Here is a 24,893-nt window from a genome sequence, read left to right on the forward strand (position 1 = left end):
TGTAAACTGCGAATAAATCTTCATATATTTCTTGAGGTATATTGTTGATAAATATTACTGTCCCAAACCAGTAATCCAAACCATATTCTCAGTGTCCATTAAATAGTTGTCCATCGTTTTCTTGGTCATCCTGTGCACCTAATAGACACAGTGTGACTTACTCACAGAACATCTCCTCCAGGACTGTGAGCACCCCCAGCGGTTGTGGTTTGCTATCAGCGGCTGGACGGGGACACTGCAGATATATATTAGACTTGATATTTACTTTGTGAGATGTTATAACATTTTAATAAACAGTCTATTACTGCACTACATGGCGCTTCCCTTTCTTTACTGGGTTCACACACACAGGGGAAATAGCATGTGATTTGGATAGGAATCACATTACTTTTCTGCTCACATCGCATGCGATTATTTGCAGTGCGATTTGCTCTCATTCATTTTGTATGGACACAAATCGCACCCCAAAGTATTGGTACTCAGTACTAATGAGTTTTTAACCAAAAGTATAGGTACTCATAGTCGATGATAAAAAAAAATGGTATCGGTGCATCCCAGCAGCTTGTAATAATGCACATGAGAGCATGATATTACATAATGAGTTTTATATCCAAACAGGATAGTTTCCTGCTTTTCTCCAACCTGCCATTACACAAAATGCAATTCTATCCAACAGTGAAGCATCACATTCACAAATGTGTTAGGGATATTCTTTCAGCTGGGGGTAAGTGATTTGTAATGTGTAGTGCAAGTATGGATACAACTCAGATAAAAACAAATAATTGTGAGTTATGGCAGTTCATGTAACCTTATTTATTATGTTTTGTATAAGTTCTTTTTTAGCTGATCCCCTATGCTTGTGGCCTCAGCCTTGCCGTTTTCTTTTTTTTTTTTTGGTGGTGCAATAATGATGTCCTTATATTTATACAAGTATAAAGTTGTCAGTGTGTGCTTTGTTTATTCCGTTGCCAGCCTCACAAAATAAACAACATCCTGAGATGACGTAAATTTGACCAGACACACTACAAATGAGAAATCTCTTGCAAGGTGATAAAACTCCCACAAGAGCACATGTTATTCTTCCCAGTTTTCATTTCCTACCATTGGCTAGTACAGAAATGTTCACCAGAGGATCATCTTATTTCCTAGTAGGAGCTGAGATATGTGGACGTAGCAGGGAGCTGTCATTTGCAGCCCAGGCTTGCAAGCCACTCATTTTTCAATGCTAAAATAAAAATCCCTTGCCTGGTATTTATATCAGAAGTTCATATACTCCACATTTGTCATGGCCTTAACCTTCAAGTGACAGGGCATTTTTACACTTGCTGGTTAAATATAACATGCAGTAATACGCTCTCACTAATCCCGAGCAATATTTCAGCTTAGTGAAGCTGATGAGTTTTTAAGGACCTTCACTGTATATACTGTAAAGCAATTTACCATCAAGGAGATATATGTAAACTCATATATATCAAACAAATGTCGTATCTCCAAACCAATGTCTTTTTTGGACAAAACATTTTTTGTGGTCATACTATTCTTTTTTTTTTTTGTTATCCATAGCACATAGCCAGTATGTGCAATGTTTTTGAGTGTGTGTATACTATATATATCCTGTACTGTGTGTGTGTATATATATATATATATATATATATATATATATATATATATTTAAATAATAAATTGAATCAATTTTGGAATAAGGCTGTAATATAACAACATGTGGAAAAATGGAAGCACTGTGAATACTTTCCGGATGCAATGAAATATATATATATATATATATATATATATATATATGTATTTGGATTTGTGAGTGTTTCATGCAATGGACAACAATATATATATATATATATATATATATATATATACTGTATATATATATATATATATATACATACTGTGTATATATATATATACTGTATATATATATATATATATATATATATATATATATATATATATATATATATATGCGTGTGTATGTATATATATATATATATATATATATATATATAAACACTATATTACTGCCACCTGCCTTTACACGCACATAAACTTTAATGAAATCCCAGTCTTAGTCCACAGGGTTCAATATTGGGTTGGCCCACCCTTTGCAGCTATAACAGCTTCAACTCTTCTCAGAAGGCTGTCCACAAGGTTTAGGAGTGTGTCTATGGCAGTGATGGCGAACCTTGGCACCCCAGATGTTTTGGAACTACATTTCCCATGATGCTCATGCACTCTGCAGTGTAGTTGAGCAAATAGGAAATGTAGTTCCAAAACATCTGGAGTGCCAAGGTTCGTCATCACTGGTTTATGGGAATGTTTGACCATTCTTCCAGAAGCACATTTGTGAGGTTGGGCACTGATGTTGGAGACAATGCCTGGCTCGCAGTCTGCACTCCAATTTACCCCAAAGGTGTTCTATCGGGTTGAGGTCAGGACAGTCAAGCTCCTCCACCCCAAATTTGCTCATCCGTGTCTTTATGAACTTTGCTTTGTGCACTGGTCTAAATCATTTGGTGGAGGGGGATTATGGTGTGGGGTTGTTTTTCAGGGTTTGGACTTGAACCCTAACTTCCTGCATACTAAGACTTTTTGGACAATTTCATGCTCCCAACTTTGTGGGAACAGTTTGGGGATGGCCCCTTCCTGTTCCAACATGACTGCGCACCAGTGCACAAAGCAAGCTCCATAAAAACATGGATAAGCGAGTTTGGGATGTAGGAACTTGACTAAAGCATTGGGACGCCTGCCTTTAAACATACATGAACTTTATTGGCATCCCAGTCTTAGTCCGTAGGGTTCAATATTGAGTTGGCCCACCCTTTGCAGCTATAACAGCTTTATCTCTTCTGGGAAGGCTGTCCACATGGTTTAGGAGTGTGTCTATGGGAATGTTTGATCATTCTTCCAGAAGCCCATTTGTGAGGTCAGGCATGGATGTTGGATGAGAAGGCCTGGCTCGCAGTCTCTGCTGTAATTCAGCCAAAGTTCCTCGACCCCAAATATACTCATCTATGTTTTTATGGAACTTGCTTTGTGCACTGGTTCAACTCATTTGGTGGAGGGGGGGGGGGGGATTATGGTGTGGGGTTGTTTTTCAGGGGTTTGGCTTGGCCATTTAGTTCCAGTGAAGGGAGCTCTTAAGGTGTCAGCATACCAAGACATTTTGGACAATTTCTTGCCCCCAACTTTGTGGGAACAGTTTGAGAATGGTCCCTTCCTGTTCTAACATGTCGGCGCATCATTGCACAAAGCAAGGTCCATAAGACATGGATAAGTGAGTTTGGGATGTAGGAACCTGACCTAAACTTGATTGAACACCTTTGGGATAAATTAGAGCAGAGACTGCGAGCCAGGCCTTCTTGTCCTACATCAGTGCCTTTTGAAAGAATGGTCAAACATTCCCATAGACACACTCGTAAACCTTATGGACAGCCTTCCCAGAAGAGTTGAAGCTGCTATAGCTGCAAAGGGTGGGCCAACTGCCATTAAAGTTCATGTGCGTGTAAAGGTAGGCGCCCCAATACTTTTGACAATATAGTGTGTTTATATATATATATATATATATATATATATATATATATATATATATTTATTTATTTTTTTAGTGAGGATAGCACTGTGTTTCTATAAAATTATATAGTATATTTATTATTATTATTATTATTGGTACTTATATATATTTGGAACACATCTTTTCCCCACTAGTTCAATGTACGTTTGTTGCTATTTTTGTCAAATTGATATTCCATCACAATGGATGAGCGAGTTTGGGGTGGAGGAACTTGGCTGGCCTGCCCAGAGTCCTGACCTAAACCCGATAGAACATCTTTGTGGTGAATTAGAGCGGAGACTGTGAGCCAGGCCAGCCAAACATTCCCATAACTGTTGAAGCTGTTACAGCTGCAAAGTGTGGGTCAACTCAATATTGAACGGACTAAGATTGGGATGCCATTAAAGTTCATGTGTGTGTAAAGGCAGGTGTCCCAATACTTTTGACAATATAGTGTGTGTGTGTGTGTGTGTGTGTGTGTGTGTGTGTGTGTGTGTGTGTGTGTGTGTGTGTATATATATATATATAGATGTAGCACACTCCTAGTTAGGTGCTAGTTTCAAAGCATTGTATGCTCCATCTGCCTATCAGGGGAGCTTGATCTATTAGGTTGCCTGTTGCATGTTCCCAGGTGTAATTCACTGGGTCTAAGGGAGAGTCTCCACTGCATCCAATAGGGGAATCTGTTGGACAGTGGAGGAAACCTGGCTAGTGACACATTGGCTTTTGTGAGAGTCCCAGTGGGAGGGCACTCTTGCAGTGCATCCTGGGATTGCTCATAAAAGCCAAAGAGACATGTGACAGGGTGTCTTTGGCGGGAAGCAGAGTCCCAGGAGGAGGCTGACGGCTTGTCTCTCCTCCTGCTGCATGAGGAAGGTGGTCTTAGGCAGTCGGCCTAGTGAACCAGGTGGGGAGCCATAGAGGATCCAGTACAGCTGACAGTGGAGCTGCTGGCAGAGTCTTCCTGGAAAAACAGTGTCCGTGAGTACCAGGGGAATTGTCAAAGGGTCTGCCCAGTAAGGGAGACCACTCCAGTGAAGTCAGAGGATCAAGAGGCCAGCTCACATAGAGTGTCAGAGTAAAGGGGGTGCCAGTTTCAGAAACACGAAGAGTAGGGACAAAAGGGGTGCCAAGTAGGACCCTGAAGAGTGATTCACAGTGCAGTACAGTTCAGTAATTCTTCTTCACTAAAGTGGCAAGGTGAAGCAGTGGCCTTGCCGCACTCAACGTTATATAGAAGTCCCAGCAATTGTGCATAGTTTATACAGTTGAAGTATCCCACTGATCCCTTCTCCTATCCAAGTTCTCTAAATAAACAACAAAAAAACAAAACCCTAGACTGTTTTCTGATTGAGCCAAGCACTTTGAATATGCTATATTGTCAAGTTGTTGCTATGGGTAACCCAGGGGAATCCGCAACCAGCAGCTCCCAAGGGAGTAGTGCTATATATATATATATATATATATATAAATATATAATAGTAAATATATATACTATATATATATATATATATATATATATATATAATAGTAAATATATATACTATATATATATATATATATATATATATATATATATATATATATAGTGCATTGCGAAAGTATTCGGCCCCCCTAAACTTTGCGACCTTTTGCCACATTTCAGGCTTCAAACATTAAGATATAAAACTGTAATTTTTTGTGAAGAATCAACAACAAGTGGGACACAATCATGAAGTGAAACGAAATTTATTGGATATTTCAAACTTTGTTAACAAATAAAAAACTGAAAAATTGGGCGTGCAAAATTATTCAGCCCCTTTACTTACAGTGCAGCAAACTCTCTCCAGAAGTTCAGTGAGGATCTCTGAATGATCCAATGTTGACCTAAATGACTAATGATGATAAATAGAATCCACCTGTGTGTAATCAAGTCTCCGTATAAATTCACCTGCACTGTGATAGTCTCAGAGGTCCGTTTAAAGCGCAGAGAGCATCATGAAGAACAAGGAACACACCAGGCAGATCCGAGATACTGTTGTGGAGAAGTTTAAAGCCGGATTTGGATACAAAAAGATTTCCCAAGCTTTAAACATCCCAAGGAGCACTGTGCAAGCGATAATATTGAAATGGAAGGAGTATCAGACCACTGCAAATCTACGGAGACCTGGCCGTCCCTCTAAACCTTCAGCTCATACAAGGAGAAGACTGATCAGAGATGCAGCCAAGAGGCCCATGATCACTCTGGATGAACTGCAGAGATCTACAGCTGAGGTGGGAGACTCTGTCCATAAGACAACAATCAGTCGTATGCTGCACAAATCTGGCCTTTATGGAAGAGTGGCAAGAAGAAAGCCATTTCTTAAAGATATCCATAAAAAGTGTTGTTTAAAGTTTGCCACAAGCCACCTGGGAGACACACCAAACATGTGGAAGAAGGTGCTCTGGTCAGATGAAACCAAAATCAAACTTTTTGCCAACAATGCAAAACGTTATGTTTGGCGTAAAAGCAACACAGCTCATCACCCTGAACACACCATCACCACACATCACCATAGCTGCACCGGCTTTAGATATACATGTTCAGGGTTTGCTCCCCCAATTTTTTGCTTGTTTATTATGTATTCGGTCTGACCAGACTTATGAGGTTGAGCATCCCATCCCCCACACACACCTGTACTCTATTGGTGTCCTCTATCAAGTAGATATAGGAGGAGTCCCCTGCAGTGCATTAGCACACCTTCCCAGCAAGGAGTGTTGTCTCCAAGGGTAAGAGAGGCTGGATTCACCCCTTTTTTATGGATAGTGTAGGACCCACCGATAATGGGGTACTTTGACGCAGTGGTGGGCTTGAGCACGATATGGCCATATGGTGGAACTAAATCCCCATTTTTATTTATGGATTGTCTCCATATTTGATAGTCATTTCTTTTGCATGGTTGCGCTATTCTTTTTTAACACCATCACCACTGCCAAACATGGTGGTGGCAGCATCATGGTTTGGGCCTGCTTTTCTTCAGAAGGGACAGGGAAGATGGTTAAAATTGATGGGAAGATGGATGGAGCCAAATACAGGACCATTCTGGAAGAAAACCTGATGGAGTCTGCATAAGACCTGAGACTGGGATGGAGATTTGTCTTCCAACAAGACAATGATCCAAAACATAAAGCAAAATCTACAATGGAATGGTTCACAAATAAACATATCCAGGTGTTAGAATGGCCAAGTCAAAGTCCAGACCTGAATCCAATCGAGAATCTGTGAAAAGAACTGAAAACCGCTGTTCACAAACGCTCTCCATACAACCTCACTGAGCTTGAGCTGTTTTGCAAGGAGGAATGGGCAAAAATTTCAGTTTCTTGATATGCAAAACTGATAGAGACATACCCCAAGCGACTTACAGCTGTAATCGCAGCAAAAGGTGGCGCTACAAAGTATTAGCTTAAGGGGGCTGAATAATTTTGCACGCACAATTTTTCATTTTTTTATTTGTTAAAAAAGTTTGAAATATCCAATAAATTTCGTTCCACTTTATGATTGTGTCCCACTTGTTGATTCTTCACAAAAAAATTACAGTTTTATATCTTTATGTTTGAAGCCTGAAATGTGGCAAAAGGTTGAAAAGTTCAAGGGGGCTGAATACTTTTGCAAGGCACGATATATGTATATATATATACTGTATATATACCATATATATATACACACACACACAAATAAAAGGCTTGAAGAGGATTTTGCAAACTTTTGATTTGAGATGTTTAAATCTGTAAATGCAGGCAGAATGAAATCATGAAGACAGTGCTGTTCTATAAGCATTGCTTACTGGAATATTTTCATGGTTTTTACTTTAAAAGTACCACTATGCCCTTTTGGGAGGCATTGTGGTTACATTAATGTAACTTGTACAAACAGCAGCACAAGTTGGTATTTTATCAGTGTTTGATTTCCATAGAAACAGCTTCAATAACATACAATGGGAAAAATGACAATTTCTCACGAGCCCAGATAACAGTGAAAAATGTAACTGTACTTTATTGTCATACACTGAAATATCATGGGGTTCTCTACAGGCTTGGATTTTGATTTTCATCCCAGAATTCATTTTACCTCATCCTTTCTTACTCTTGTTGTTGAAGCTTGATTTTTTGAAGGCACACAAGTATTTTCTTCCAGTAATTCTGCAGTGATGTTTGGGTGATTTATAAATGAGGACAGGAGATGTTTTTTAACTTAAAATGTAAACTGATCCCTGTGTGTTGATGGCCTATGTTTTCCATTTGCTAATTTTGTACCTTTGCACTTGGATGGGCAGCCTGCAATACCTGGTTCTATAAAGCTGGTCACACATGATTCCCAAAAACTGTGTATTATTGAGGCCTACCCAACTGTGCATAACTTGATAGACATAGTGTTAGTGATAGTGTTCTATACAATTGTGGATATATATATATATATATATATATATAAACAACATTGTAACAATACAGGTTATCCGCAAATTAGGACCATTAGAAGAGTCATACTTTAAATCAATGAAAGAGTCAGTCTACCAACAACCAGTATCTCCTTTTTTTTGTAAAAGGTGGGGAGTTAAACCTTCTTATTCTCTATGCTTGAATATCAAAATCAACACACCAGTGGTGGCCATTATGGGAAGGGGGGGGCCTTCCTCTACCTGCTGGACCTTTTATTTGTTTTATAATATTGAGAACACAAAAATGAGAGTGGGAACATGCAAAGGTGGGTGGTAACACAAGTTGAAAGTAAGTATAAGCCAGGAACTATAAAATGGAGAGCTCAAGGATGGAGTCCCTTAGGGATTTACAAAACCAGTGAGTTGTTCAAGCCATCAGGTTCCACCTATAACAGAACTAACCGTTTTGGGGGAACAGACCCTTTAAAATGCAAATAATAACGTTTTTTTAAACAATTGCTCAGTGAAGTGTGTTGCCATGTCCATTTGACATCATTTGCTAGCTTTTAGAGGTATGGCACTTCAAGCTATATATTTTTTTTTTACTGAATAGAAAAAATTAAGCCAGGAACTTCGAGAATAAAGCGTTGCACACATTTCTGCTAAAATTGGCTGCATATGCTGTGATAATTTGTCTGAACTAGAAATGTGTATCCTACACTAAAAATTGTCATACACACTGTCATCTAATTCAATCTCTGTATAATCTACTTTAGATATACTGTATTATATAAGGCCATTCCTAAACACTCCATTGAATTTCTGTTCAACCAGGTAGGCATTCATACTAATTCTTTGTTGGTAAATCTAAAGAGGTTGTACAATCACATAGCAAATGTATGGTCAGTTTTAGTCTGATGTCATATATATTACAATGGATGGACAATTGCCTTATGCATTCCTGCATGTTTCCACGTTACTCCTTCTATTTAGAAAACACAAATCTTATGTATATTGTAATTTTCTACTTTAAAAAGTGAAATAAAATGTTTGCAGTCTAATAAGCTGGCAATTATTCGGAGCAGGACATATTTTATTCCTATTTAGCAAGTTCACCAGTCATCTAAACAGAATGTTCGACTTTGTAAATGATAACAACTGGAATACTCAGTTTGACTTGTTGACATTGGAATGTTGTAGACAAGAAACATCACCAATAATCTAGAGGCATCAGAATACTATACTGTGATGTACGCAACAATTCTCAGACCTTGTTATGCCAGTCACCAGCAGATTCCTTCTTTGACATAGATAGGGGTTGCTTGTGTGTTAAAACAGGTGTCAGTTTAAAGACAGGCAAAGTCTCTGGTCATAGGGTACTTTAAAATACAGAGCTCAGAAAATTCTAAACTGTAAGTAGATCATTAGATTGTAATGTTGTATTTGGAATGTGCTTTACCTGAAAAAATAAACAGGAATCATATATATGTACATAATATACTGTATGTTTTCATACTCTTCAAGTATTTCATACAAGACTTCCTGTATGGTACATTGAGTTTATCTAAAAGTATAGTAAATATCTATATATATAGTTTAATGACATATATAGGTTGTATTTCGCCAATAACTTCTCTCTTTTATACCATATTATTTGACTTATTATAATTTATGTAAGGAATATATAAAGTCTTTCTCTTGTATCCATACGAAATTTTAAACTCCCAGATCAAGGGTAAAGAATGTTAGGGAAGGGTATAGAATAATATGTTCATTTACTTCATTGATTTCCATTTAATGTATTTTACTCTAAATTGTGTCTATGGTTAGTGATTAAAAATATAATCAGGGCTATGGAAAGAGGGTAGAGACAGTCTTCCTGTATTAGGCCTGGAGCCCTTCAGTTCTGGAGAGGGCCCCGGGGCAGAAAGGGGACTCTTCTTTAACCGTTGGACAAAGGAGGGGTAATCATACAGCTCTCAGCAGTTAAAGAAAATTTTCCTATACCCCATCAGATCAGTAGGGGGGCTGGAAGCAGATGGAGAAATCCCTTGTGCTACTTCGCGAGACAATTAAACTAAAATTCCGGCCTTTTCTGTTATATCAATCTACAGAGCATTTAGGAGGCTGAGCAAACTTTGTGTGCCAGGAAGACAGCGCTGAACCTCATCTAATGGTAATTATATCTATTTTTGTAGATGAGCGAAGTTCCTCTTTAGATTGTTATAGTCACAAAATGTGCAATTTAATACTACTCTCTACCTGTCTATACAGGCAAAACTTAGCTCCCAAACACTTTGGGGGACATTTACTAAAACTGCAGCACTCTGGTGCAGCTGTGCATGGTAGCCAATCAGCTTCTAACCTCAGCATGTTCAATTAAGCTTTGACAATAAAACCTGGAAGCTTATTGGTTTCTATGCAACACCAGATCTTGCATGCTTCAGTTTTGGTAAATTTCCCCCTTTATGCTCATTCATAGCCATGAATTTCATAAAGTAAACATGCATGAGCTGATTAAGTAAAAGGGTGGAGAACTTTAAGCCAATTGAAGTGTGCATATTCACTTCAATTATCTAATCATGTGAAACACAAATTCCTGTTCACTCTGAAAACTAGACCATGTGTAGATAAAATAAGTACCGGTAAACATAAATATGCTTTTCACGTGTTTAGATATTTAAAGTGAATATTGTATGACAATTCTCAACTTCTTTGGCTAATCAGCCTCAAAATCTGCTTCCTTGCTTAGTGGGAGCCTGAAGGTGCTCTGAAAACTCTTTGTATACAGAATGCTCCTAGAAATCGAATTTACTGCTTGTGTGATTGACATACAGCTTTTCTCAGAGGGCTGTACTGCGATAAAAGTCAGATTTCAGATATATATGCAATTTTCCCTGTTAAAATGGATCATTTAGGGAACTGCTGCTACAGCAAATTATGTAAAACTCAACCAACCAGCCCTTTGTGACACTTTATTAGGGTTACTAAGGATCCTGGTCCTAAGGTGTTACAGAATCTGTCATGTGTCACAGTAGTCTGTGGTTCTTGGAGGACAAAATAAAAATAGGTCTTACAGCCATACTGAATAAATGAACAGAGCAAACCTGTACTAAAAAACATTCAAGGTTATTGATGACATCCTGTTACTTATCTGGTCATCATGCTGATGACAGCGGTACTTACGGCAGTGGGGTTTTTGACACCTTCAGCAAAAGAGAGCTGCCTTTTACCATGACTTGTTTAGCTGTTCCTTTAGTAAAACATAAAACAAAGCTGGATGGTTTATTAAAAAAAATAAATGCAAGCATTGTGTTGTTTTTATTTTGTTTTATATCTACAGAAAAGTAGCCCAATGGACCCTTGTTCTAGTTTGGTTTAGACGATAACTTGGGGACAGGTATTTTACATATAGGAAAAACCCTGTATGTATCCCAACACCTCCTGGAGTACTAGTGCTATTGAAGAACCCAGTGCTTGCTGGTACCAGGCTGCTGGTTTTGGATTTTACATATAGGAAAAACCCTGTATGTATCCCAACACCTCCTGGAGTACCAGTGCTGTTGAAGAACCCAGTGCTTGCTGGTACCAGGCTGCTGGTTTTGGAGCTACTGTCAGCAAGGAACCATCTATATTGATACTATTATATACTGTATATAGATTTTTTAACGGGAAAACTGCACATGAAAAATACAGGAAAACATTAATTGTAATGAAAAGCTTGTCCTGTTGTCCATTTTTTTTAATGCAAATGAATATGTTTCGAACTATTGATTTATAACATGTTTAATGTTTATGTAAAACCTTTACAAAAATATACATCAAATACAAGGTGCACTTATGGCATAGGCGATACACTTTAATCAGCTTGCTTTACAGTGTGTGCTTTGAGTGTGTGCTCAAAATAAGTGAATTTGCATAATCTCTCTCTAGGATTTTAGTGTGTGTATATCATGGGAAAAATGTAGTGTAAGATACCACTCATGCATTGCCTATTGAGTAACATTACAGTAGAATTCCAGCATTCCTATTACTTAAAATAGTTATTGTGGGCCAAACAGGCCCAAATGACCTATTTCCATTACGTAATGATGCAGATGCTATTGTAGAGTTAACTATGTACAGTAAGCGGCTCTGTGTTCCAGCAGCAGTATGGGAAAATTCCTGCCTACTGCTGGAATTAAAAAAAATCAGGCTGAATGATTCACAAGCCATTCATAGGAAGCTTTGTATTTTTTATCAATGAATACAAGGCTTCCTCTAAATGGCTGAAGCAGAAATCGTGACCTCATTTGTGCACCTCTCCACCTCAGCCAATCAGATGAAGCCTTGAATAACTGATAAAAAAAAAAAAGAAAGGCTCCTCCTGAATGGCTGAGAAGCACTCAGCCTGATTCATTTTATCTCCGAACGGCAGACAGAAAGTCCCCTGTACTGTTTCCAGAACAGTCAAGCAGAGGAAGCCTTGTATTATTTTCAGGACTTTTTTTCTCAGAGAATAAGTGTAGAAACCCACCCTCCCCAGTCAACTCCCTGCCTCCACAGTGCCACTGAGCTGCCACTACCTTGTGAGAGAGCAGGGAAATAGCAGCTGCAGTGTTCTAGTCGCAGGACACAGCTTATATCTGCTGTATGCTGGGATACTCTTTAATTTCCGGTACAGTCCTGTGTTTGTACACTTTTCCTACTCATATGATTAGCTCATTGTTTTCTTCCGTAGTCTTACTCTTGTGACAGAAATTAGGCTAATTATATAATTACTGCAGACAGCCCCCACACTGAAATACACATGTCTGTATTCTCAGAGCAAGAACCTTAAGATTTTGCAGTAGAGCTTGGTAAAAATCGTTGCAATGCATATAACTGACCTTAAGGCCTTAAGAATAAAACAGAGAGTTTCTATGAGATTGATTTACTGAGGACAAATAGATTGTGCACTTTGCAAAGTGCAGTTGCGCTCTGCTAGAGCAGTTGCCCCAGAGCTTAGTAAATGAGGTAAAGCTTCACTTTACAAAGAATACCCAATCACATGCAAGGAATATAAAAAAAAAAAATGCTTTTTTGCTTGCACATGATTGGATGATGGAAGATAGCAGAGTTTCTGCTTATTTACTAAGCTCTGGAGCAACAGCTCTTGCAGAGTGCAACTGCACTTTGCAAAGTGCACCGTCTATTTGCCTTTAGTAAATCAACCCCTATGTTTCTATGTAATATTAAGACGATCCCTGAAAACCCTTCTCTTTAAAGAAGCCTACCCCGCTACTAACTAATAACACTGTTTCACTTGCTCCATCAGCTCATCCCCCACAGCTATTGCCTTTTGTATCAATTGACCCTCCCTTTTAGATTGTAAGCTCTAACGAGCAGGGCCCTCTGATTCCTTTTGTTCCAAATTGTATTGTAACTGTAATGTCTGCCTTCATTTTGTTAAGCGCTGGGCAAACTGTTGGCGCTATATAAATCCTGTATAATAATAATAATATTAAATATCTTAATGTGGGAAGATCGTGCATAAAAAGCAGCTAAGCTTTAATATAAATAGTCAATTTGCAATACTTTGAATGCATGCTTGCCCAGTGCAACAAGCAATGGTTTTTCACTGAAATAATGATTTAAAAAAAATTAACTCAAAAATTAACATTGCACAGGTAGGAAGCTCACTCTACTGACTCCTGGGTTCACTTTAACTCTTTCTGTTTCTCTTTAATGTTTTCGGAATATTTTCATGCGGTGCATACCAGCACATTATGGCATTAAGCTACAGGGGGACCGGAGAAAAAAAAAGGAAGTAGTTTACCACTTTAAAGTGACCCTGTTGCTGGTGTAAATATTTTATACCCAGCCATGCAGGTGTTCTATCAGAATACTGCTACCCATCAGAAAATGCAACGGAAGTGACGTTGCGAACAAAATTGCTTACTGCGCATGCGCTATGCTTTCCAACATGGCCGCTTTGCGTTTTAATAGGTTTCCTAATCTGACAGAATACGAAGGCGGCAGCAGACATCTTCTTACACCCAAGCAAGTTTTAAATGTCATACTTATTTTAGCAGTAAACTCCCCTTATAGAGTAAAATACCGAGTGAAATAGTCTATTTCACTATATAATCAGTTTTGCGCTGAGAGGTACGGGGTGTATCAAGTTGGCCGTCGCCACCTTCTGCCTACAGACTTGTTGCTCTATATACTATAATAGTAATAATAATAATAATAAAATTTGAATCTGGTATTTGAGGATATAAGGTGAGTTTAGTGCTAAAATATGTGTGAAATTGAAGACTTGGCTGGGTGTAAGAAGATGTTCACTGCTGCCTTCCTGTTTTGTCACATTAGCAAACCTATTGGAACGCATAGCGGCCATGTTGGAACACACGGTGCATGCACAGTAAGCATTTTTGGCTAAGAACATCACTTCCGTTAAGTGGCGGTATCCTGACAGGACACCAGGAAAATAAGTCGATAAATACTCACCTTGCCTGCTGGCCATGGTGCAGAATCTGCCTCTGATTCTGATAAATCTTCTGCTGAAGTCTAAGAGGAAACATCTTTTCTCTTCTGGAGATATCAAACTCTTGGATCCTTTACAGCTCTGACTTGCCTCAGACCTACCTGTTTTCTGTCCTGTAATGGGTGGGTGTCGGGAAACGGGTGAGAGCTGCAGGGGGTGCAATAGACCAACTATCCTGGAATTGTCTGGGTCATTTAGTCTTTAGAAAAAGATTTCTCAGGATGGGAGCGGCATTGTGCGGCATTGCAGTATAGTAGTGGTGTAGAAAATCTCAGGATTGCCTGCACAGGTTTACAAATCATTTGACAGGTAAAATAGTAAAGATTTATGTATTTCAGTATTTGTTCATACGTTCATTGTTTAAAAAGATCCTGAACAGGTCTGTACCCAGTGGATATGTTGGAGAGCATTTAGAGATTTTGATTTACATCGTCCCTGACGTCATCAGCTTACTTACACCCAATGAGTTAGATAACATAGACTAGGCTGTACAATGACCTACCACTATTTGCATATTCACTGATTCAATACTGCTTGGAATACCGCTTGGAATGCATAAACCAAATAGTGAAGATTGTAATCCCAGAACCTAACCTTTATTTGCACAATACCCCCCCCCCCCCCGCTCTTTTTTCATGTCTTACCCCCCAACCAACTGTAATGTTCCTTTCCTCTTCAATTTCATTTTCTACATGTTATATAATTAGTATAGTTGAAAGCTATGTTATTGTACATGTAATCCTGAGATGATGTTTTTTATTTTATTGTACTTTGGAAAAAACATGTATAAAAAATGTTGAAAATTCTTATACAAATATTAGAAATAATAATAATATTATATTAGGGAAATATTAGAAACAGAGGGGTAACTAGAACTTGCAGGGCCTGGGTGCAAGAAACCATGAAGGGCCCCCTGAACCCATCCTGGCCCTTGCCACTGGTCCCAGGGCCCTTCCCACTGATCCAGGGCCCTTTACTCCTATCTCGAGGACCTTTATTACAGTCTAGCAGTGGGAACCTTTCACATGTTCTGCAGCAGGATCCCTTCCTGTATAGTTGCCAACCTTTCCAAAACATTTTCAGGGACAAATTTTTTTTCTATGTGTTTAACCAGCAATTTTAGGCGGAGAACGTATCTTAATTAGGGGTGGGGCATTTAAAATGGGCGTGGTTCTACATAAAACACCTAATGCCATACCCCATTGCCTCTGTACTCCTCAGCATGCCTCCATACCCCCTGCACATCTCTGTACCTTCCAAACAACACCTGTACCCCTACCACACCTCCGTATCCCTCCCAGCACACTTCTGTACCCCTTGCACATTGCTGCACCTCCTGCACACACCTCTGTACCTCCCTAAATCCTCTGTACCCCCCTAGCACACCTCTGGACCCCCCCCCCCCCCCCCCCACACACACACACACACACAGACCTCTGAACCTCCTATAATCCTCTATATCCCCCAATATGCCTCCATGCACCCAGCAAGCCTTTGCAACCCCCAGCAAACCTCCACAGCAACCCCCCCCCCCCCACACACACACACACCTCCTAGCATCCTCTGTATTCCCAAGCATCCTCTTTCCCAGCACACCTTAACAACCCCCAGCACATCTATGTACTCTGCCGCACATCTCTGCACCCCCACACCTCCACACTGCCCCCCTCCACAACACCTCTCCACCTCCCAGCATCCTCTGTATTCCTCTCTAGTATATCATTTTTACACCACATCAAGCTATCTTTGCACTCCCCAACCGCTGACACATCTCTGCACTGTACCCACTTGCACATCTCTGCACCTCCAAACCCAAGCACACCTTGAACCACCTAGAACCCTCTTTATTCCCCAATATGACACACACACCTCTACACCTTTCAGCATCTCCTGTATTCCCCAGCATACCTCAACACCCCCAGCACATCTATGTACTCTGCCACACATCCCTGCACCCCCCACACCTCTGTACCCCCCCCCCCCACACACACACCTCTGCACCTTCCATCATCCTCTGTACTCCCCCCCACCCCCTACACACACACACACACATCTGCACCTGCCAGCATCCTCTGTATCTCTCCAACACACTTTTGTACACTGCAGCAAGCAGTCTTTGCACCCCCACCCTCTCTAACACATCCCTGCTTTGTACCCACTAGCACATTTCTGCACCTTCAACCCCAAGCACAACTCTGTACCCCCCCCCCCCCCAACCTTCCCAACACACTCAACATTTTACTTCCAGTATACTGGTCACCCCTTGGCCACTCGTCTGCACATATTATTGGCAGCTCTGTGGTTCCCACGGCATCACCCTCTGCCCCTCTGGCCAGCAATTCAGCTATACAATGGAGAAGGGTTGGGACTCTGACCTGGGCAGGTACCAGCTTCAGTACACAAGTGAGTCACTCTGCTTGTGCACTAAAGCCAGTACATACCTGGGACAGAGCCTCTTCCCCCCTCCACTGCATAATGAACTGCTAGCCAGAGGTGCAGGGGGAATGCCAGGTCTTGGGGCACCCCAACAGTGGCGTAACATCAGAGCCCAGTCACAAATGCGACCTTTGCAACCCTGGTAGTTGAAATATGATTTGAAATATTCAAAAAGAATGGTTTTCTAAAAACATAGTACAATTTTACAATATATTATATGAACCACGACAAAAGCGTGGCCTGACGTCTTTTAGCTTGAGGTCTAAAAGTTTGGTAAGCAGCTTCTATTTGTTGGTGTTCATAAGCGGTGAAGAGTCTGCTCATTTATGGGATCGTCTGGGCTGCTGTATCCACACACTATTTTCTTTGGTTATGGACTCTGTTTAACCACTTAAGCCCCGGAGGATTTGGCTGCTAAAGGACCAGGGGTTTTTTTGCGATTTTTTACTGCGTGACTTTAACGGACAATTGCGCGGTCGTGCGACGCTGTACCTAAACGAATTTGACGTCCTTTTTTTCCCACAAACAGAGCTTTCTTTTGGTGGTATTTGATCACCTGTGCGATTTTTTGATCACGCGCTATAAACAAAAAAAGAGCGTAAATTTTGCAAAAATAACAATATTTTTCACATTTTTTTATATGAAATTCCCCAAAAAAAAAAGTAAAAATCAAAATTTTTTAACATTTTTCGGCCAATTTGTTTTATGCTACCTATGTTTGGTAAAAAAAAATCGCAAAAAGCGTATTTTGATTGGTTTGCGCAAAAGTTATCGCGTTTACTAACAAAGAGAAAGATTTTTGTCATTTTTGGTGTTTTTTTTTTTAACGCGTAATGGCGGCGATCTGCGATTTTTTTTTCGGTACTGCGACATTGCGGCGGACAGATCAGACCCTTGACTGACATTTTTGACACTTTTGGGGTTACCAGTGACATTACTGCAGTAATCAGTGCTATACATATGCACTGTTACTGCAAAAATGACACTGGCAGGGAAGGGGTTAACTTTATTGGACAGGGAGGGGTTAAGTGTGTCCTAGGGGCGTGCTTTCTACTGTGTAGGGACATGGCTATTGGTGTAAAAGCAAAGATCAACCGTTCTACATAGTAGAACGGTCAGATCTTTACTTTTACACAGGGAGAACTGACAGGCAGCTTGTTTACACAAGCTGCTCTGTCTTTCTCCCTTCACAGGAGCGATCGCAGTGTGACTGGCGGACATCGAGTCCGCCGGTCACACGCACTGACTTGCCTGTGAACGAGCCGCGGCGGGCGCGCGCCTCGGCGGGCGCGCGCCCGCTCGCTATAGGCTCGCAAGTCAGTGACAGGCGAGTGACGTACCGATACGTCACTCTGCCTGGCCGGGGCTGACCGCCGCAGTATATAGTCGTGCGGCGGTCGGCAACCGGTTAAAGCTCTGTTTGTATGATTTTTGTGGAGCCCATTTTTTGAATCTGAATTTGTATGAATTTCTATGAATTTGATTTATTTATTATCAGTGTATATTTATTGCTTTATTGTTAAGCACATGCACTTTTTCTTACTTTTGGTAGTGCAAGGCAACTAAGATAAATAGGATAGAAAAGACATCTCCTATATTCCAGCTTCCGTATTTCTATCCTTTTATTTCATTTCAGATTCACTTAACACTTTCGATGTCCAATTTAAATCAGCAGCATTTTAGTAGTACCCCCTTAACAATACCACCCTTCCATAAGCTACAATTGCACACAGCATAAATTCAACCCCCCTCCCTTCCCCTTTTTAAAATTCATGTTGAATCCTCACAATAAAGTCTGCAAAGTTGAGCTACAGTACTGGCTCCGTAGCACAGCAGTCTTTGTAACTAAGAAGATCAACATGCCCTGAGCCCTCTGTGCTGCCCAAATATGATTTCACCTACTCATCAGAAGCAGCAGCGTGCAGCTCTCAAGTCAGTGCACCAGAGGACCCAGACATAACAATAACTGCAAGCATATGAAAATAACATAAAAAGCTATTCAAGCTCCTCCAAATATAGTTAGTATATTGCAATGGAACAAAAACTTACCTCTCCTAGCAGTTGTTAAAACACACAAGTGTAGCAGCATCTGTACACTGCTAGAAGATGCCAATGAATCACAAGGAATGGATGCTATTGGATAGAATGGTTGTGCGTACAGCCAATGTCCATTAAGTAGGACATAAGAAACCATGCCCACAAATGATGTTGGATAGAATTAACACACACCTCCAAACATGATGCAACCAATATTGATTGACGATTGGAAAAACAAATAGACCTAAATGGCAGACCAACCAGAGAAGGGATTGAATGAAAACAGGCTGAATGACACATGAAGCCATCATGAAAACAAAGTGGCTCCAGATAGGTTCTGCAGATTATAAAGATACACATTGTAATGATAACGGCAGGCAGCCAATTGAGAGTACTATCTTTGAGCAAGGCAGAGGCTTTGCCACATATTTGAAGAAAAAAGGTAGAGCTAGAGTTTAGCTTTAAGTATGCCTAGTAATACATATGGCACTTTTTAGGAAACTGTCCAGTGACTAATGGCAAGCAACCAGTCAAACTTTTATGTCTTATTTTCAGTTATTTGCATTAAATTATGTTTATAATCAATACTGAAGTTAATAAAAATTACAAGTGTAATAATTGGAGACTTGAAAGCCTTTGGCTATGTAAGTGGTTGTGCTTGGTTTGCTGTTTATTCTGTGCATAGGCAAAATACAAGAAGTACAAAACGTACAAAAAAAAGAACAAAATAGTTAATAGCAAGTTAGTGCATTTGTCTTTTTGTAATGTATATATATACATATCTACAAACAAAATTTTAAATGATTTAAAGTTCAGTTCTTTAAAGGTACTCTATTTACAATCAATATTAAAATTGAATAAAAAATCCTGAAGGGAATATTTTTATATAAAGAGTACATGGTCAAACCATATGTGCAGATACTTGAGATGTTGATAGTGTTAGACCTCCTAAACTTCTGGAGTCAAAGAAATTTTGCTGTCCAGCACCACTAAGAAGGTGAACCCCATCCACTGAAGGTAGGAGCTGTCTGTCAGTCATGGTTCCGCTTGGAGATGAACCCAAAAAATTTCCCTGAGATGAGACAAGTTTTTCAGGACTAGAAGCTAGTTTGGGAGAAGTGGAAAAGTTATATCCATACAGTGCACATGGGCTGTGCAGTCGAAAGGCATTATAAGAGCTTTGATGCGGTTGTCCACTGCTGAATGCATTGCTTGTTGGTGAAGGCATAATATATTGGAGCTGAGGAGATATTCCTGAAATTTGCATAGATAGGCTTGTTTGAGGACATCCAAAGTTGTCACTGTCAGCTCCTGTCATAGACATATTTACTGTGGTGCTACCTGCCATGCCAACGTAGGAAGGGGTTCTTGGGGTTGCAAAAGTTTCACTGGTTGAGTTGGTGAGTCTGTTATAGGTTTCAGCAAGTGACGTGCTATATCTATTAAGTGCTAGGCCAGATCGACCACAGGCTGAATAATCTGCTGGACTCAGGCTGCAAAGCTGACTTGTGTTTGCTCCAAGATGGAAAGCAGGTGAAGAACATGGAGAACCTGGCAAAAGATGCGGATGAGTGGCTGCAGCTCCAGATCCAGAAAGTAAAGAGGAAGTGCCTACATTTCCTAAAAAAAAAAAAAAAAATACATTGTGAATATATACATATATATTTCTAATATGCTATGTTAATAATCTTACAAGGATGGATACATTAAAAGTAATAATAGGGCAGAAATATTTATCTCTGATAGGATAAATGCTACTCTAAGTTTCTTTCAGTGGTAGCTAGATGTGAGAAGGCCTAAATACTTGGTCATTTGATCTTTGCTAAAGGGGAGGATAAAAGTTTTGATCTTTCCTCTAATCAGACATTTTGACCAATTGCAAAGAGCTTCACACAGGTGTCCTGCAGTAAAAGGAACCCCAAGAAAGACGTATACTTTATATTCATCCTTTATACTATTTTTGTCTTGCCAACAATATATAAGTGATAGGTAATTTGTTACCTCAGAAACTGTTGCATCATGAGGCTGGCACACCAATGTCCTTATTAAGAGTACTTGGCTAGGTCCACAAGCTGCAGACAAATGTGTGGAACCTACCCTAGACTAGCCATCATTCTTTAAGCTAGGTTGAGCCAGACCCCAACTACTCAAGGAGGCACTTGTACTGGGAGCACTGGTGTGAAAGGTGGTCAACACAGCACACAGGACAAGCAAGGCAAAAGTACTGTTAGACGAAAGCTCAGTATTTTTTTACTGTTTGCAAAGCAGTCCAAGGCTACCTGGTTAACATTATGCTTACTGAAGCCTTTTTAACCACTTGAGTAGCAGCCTGTATATATTCCTTCATTACCTGGCCATTTTTCAGCTTTCAGTGCTGTGGAAGATCGACTGACTTTTTTTTCCAGACGGAATTTTCTTTATGTAGTATTTGATGGTATTTAATGATCACCGGGTTTTTTTTATTTTCCAAAAAAAAAAAGATTGGAAAAAAAACCAGTTTCCCTTGCTTACTAATATTATAAAAGATATCAAGTAAAAATGCCAGGACAGTATGACCACCCTAGAAAGACTACTTTTTGAAAAGTAGACAATCCAAAGTGATCTATTTTTTTGTCACAAATTTTTAGAAATGAAGAAACTTGCTGATATTGAGTTAGTTAAAAACGGAACTAGATACAGCGAATTTACTATGTCTGTGTTATACACTGAGAGAGGAGAAGGGAAAGGGGTTAATGTATAGGCCACATACAGTGGGAAGATGGAGATGATTGGTTTATTGTGCAGATGTGCAGGATAAGAGAGTTGATGGGGTTAAAGTGTTACTAAACCCTGGAGCCTGCCTTCACCATATCTGGTCTCTTACAGTACACAGAACATGGAAATGCAATTATTTTGTAAAAATAAACTGCTAAACACCTTTTCTCATCAGCAGTATATAGCAGTCTTGTGACTTCTATCAGCAATGGTTAAAGATTGTAGGAGGAATTTTCATTCTCCTCTGACTGTCCTATGAGGCTGCAAGCCCCTGACCCTCTATCTGGACAGTTTTGATTGGTCCTGTGCTGATCACATACACCCTCCCAAAAAAAAAAAAAAAAAAACTCTCTAGCAATACACACCAAACTGAGCATGTGCAGGGTGCCCCCAAGGCTCTGTTCTATCATGAGATGGATTGGGGACTGTGGAAGAAAGAAAGGATCAGAGAAGACAGGATCAAACAGCCTTTTTACACAATGCACAGGATTAACCCCTTAGGTTCCACAGTGAGTATAACAAGAGTGCTTTACTGCATATACAGACTGATTTTACTGCTGTGGGTTTAGTAATGCTTTAATATCACTACAGAGAAATCATGGAGCTAATATGTACAGGAAAGGAGGGTGGTGATTGGGTTGAAATGACCCCACATTTAAATAAATACATAAATAAATATCTGCTGCCTGAGATCTTTTACTATTCTATCATTCATTAGTTCCTCCTTACCATGCTGGAAGAGGAAGGGGCAGGCTGTAAGGTGTAAACACTATAATGGGGTCATTAGTCATTACAAGGTACCGCTTGGATCAGTTCTATACATTGTGTCTGTGATCTAAATTGTACAGTGATGGCTCAGATCACAGATCAAAACAGGGATGTTTTTTAAACGTCACTCCAGAAATACACCTCCCCACCATTTTTTTACAATACAGTAGTTGGGAGGCAGAAAAATAGTAAATTTATTTTTTACTGTATTAGTATATTTCTTCTTTAGGATAAAAGTGATTCTCTGCCTACATCCTATTCTGTGTCAGTGCAAATATGATTTATAGAATGGTAGGTTCCTTAGTAAGCTTGCATATATTAATGTTTTTATTAATCATTCAGCTTGAGTGAGTGCAATGCCTTCATTTTTAGATAAAGGACAATGTGTTAAGAATTATAGTTCTGCAATCATAGTGAAATATTTTGCTTTTTATATAGGTAATTCATTACAGAATGTGCTATTTCTTAAGAATGAATCATGAAAAATGTTGCAAATCGAGTCCATCTGTCTACAAGTTACCTCCAAGTGTTCATCATTAAAGAGAATGCATACATTATTTAATATGTATTTAATTTCTGTATTTATTATGTCCAGACAAAAAGTAAAATGAAAAGTATGGTATAAGGTATATATTTTAGGTAAACAAAATACAGTATATTGCATATTATTGTTTCATACTTTGATTTTGGGCACTGCCCATATTCTCCAGTATGTGCAAGGCTCCATTTTAACGATCTGCTCCAAAAGCCTGAAGCTTACCAGGCCTAAACTATAACTAAAGGCAAAAATTATTTTATTTTTTTTTAATTTTGAATAGATTAGACAGGGCTAGGAACACCTGTCTGTTTTTTTTAGTGTTCTCTATGTCTCCATTAGGAAGATTTCCCCTCTCTATTTGTCCTGTTGACCAAAATAAGACACTAGTTCTGATGACCTGGTGACACTCAAGGATTCCCTCATTTTGGAGGGATTGCCCCTCACTTTCTGTTCTGGCTATTGGAAAGGAAGTGAAGGGGAATCTCCACAATAAGATGCAAATGACAAAGAAGAAAAACTCACAGGCGTTATTACCCTGTGAAAAAAAAAAACAAGTTTTGCCTATAGTTCTACTTTAATAGTTCAAACTCAGATTTACACACATAACTGAATATTCCAGAACAGTAAATTATTTTTCTTCATCTTTCCCTGACTCCTCTGCTCACATAGGGGCCATATGAAGATTCAGCTAGAGAGTGGGTCTGAAAGCTCCCCCTACACATTGACTCTGGTGCCCTTTTCAGCATATAAGCATATGGTTGCTACTCAAATAAGCTGCTATTTTAGATATTGCTAATAATAAACTATACACTAAATTTATTTATACGGTATACTGTATTCTCTTGCTTTATCATTGTAGCCCTGATGAAGGGGCAGTCTCTGGCCCCTGAAACATGTTGGCTCTGTCTAATATTCAGTCACACTGAAAAAAATGTGTATATAGATGATTAACTCACTTTATGATGTTTCAATCTCAGATCCTTTTATTTACAATACGAACCAATGAAACTGCATGTAGCAGCTGCCAGTCCAGAATTTACATATCCTGTTCCAACACTGCTACAATACTACTGGATAAGCAACACCAATAGGATAATCCTAGGGTTAAAGTGTTCCTTATCAATTTCTTTAAGCAGTATTCACAAGACCAAAGTACCAAAGCTTACAGGGACCAGAGAAGACTTTTGTTAAAGTGCTGGCACAGTGCAGAACATTTACTGGCCTCCTGAAGCTTGCTTTCTTTCCCATTCTGGGGAAGAGTCACTTCCGGTTTGACATACTATATTTGGCACCAGGACAGGTCTATTGGAGACTCTCTTTTCAAAGCCTTTTTCTTATTCCTTAAGATTTTGGATTTGATCTCCTGTTTATCATCCGACCCCTTGGGGATTACCTGGGGACCTTGGCCTTTGCCTGTGAGGTGTCGTGTTTGATCCTTTTACACACAGCCGGTTTCCTCTTTTGTTATGCTTACACATTTTTGCATGTTTGACTGGTTAAATAGATGCTTATTTAGTGGACATCTTCACCCCCAGAAGAAGACTATTTGTTGAAACGCGTTGAGGTTTTCTGTCCACATGGTTCTATTGTATTTTGTAAACTGGGCTTTACCTCATGTATTTACAGTCTTTCTTGTGTTTGCATTGTTTTTAGTATGCACTTACTTATGATTGTCTATTTTAGGGCATTTTTGGCTTTTTTGTATAAATAACGTTTATACATTTTTTATTTTATTGTTATTCTTTCTCTTTTCCTTTCTTGTTTTGTTTTTTATATATTGGGTATGGTATAGTCCCGTCGTTTCCCCATGTGATCCCATTGTGGATTTTCTAATATCCTTAGGCTTGGTTACAAAGAATGCTCTATTTAGGCTATCAGATAACAAGGTACAAGTCC

General features: G+C 39.4%; 1 protein-coding gene across 4 annotated transcripts in view; it reads right to left on the minus strand.

Annotated features, from left to right (window-relative positions):
• Positions 1–19,597: 19,597 nt before the first annotated feature.
• TBX18 (T-box transcription factor 18) overlaps positions 19,598–24,893 on the minus strand; it is a 60,670-nt gene continuing 55,374 nt past the window's right edge. For 2 of the 4 annotated variants that reach the window (XM_082249673.1, XM_082249672.1), the window contains exons 8-9: positions 22,057–22,116; positions 19,598–20,557 (exon numbers count right to left, since the gene is read on the minus strand). In XM_082249673.1, coding sequence (XP_082105799.1) covers positions 19,839–20,557; positions 22,057–22,116 — 779 coding nt within the window. In that variant the 3' untranslated portion in view covers positions 19,598–19,838. The remainder of the gene's footprint in view (positions 20,558–22,056; positions 22,117–24,893) is intronic. The other 2 variants (XM_082249675.1, XM_082249674.1) reach the window with 1 other exon arrangement.

The sequence above is a fragment of the Pelophylax lessonae genome (genome assembly GCF_965119305.1).
Source record: "Pelophylax lessonae genome assembly, chromosome: 3".
NCBI lineage: Eukaryota > Metazoa > Chordata > Amphibia > Anura > Ranidae > Pelophylax > Pelophylax lessonae.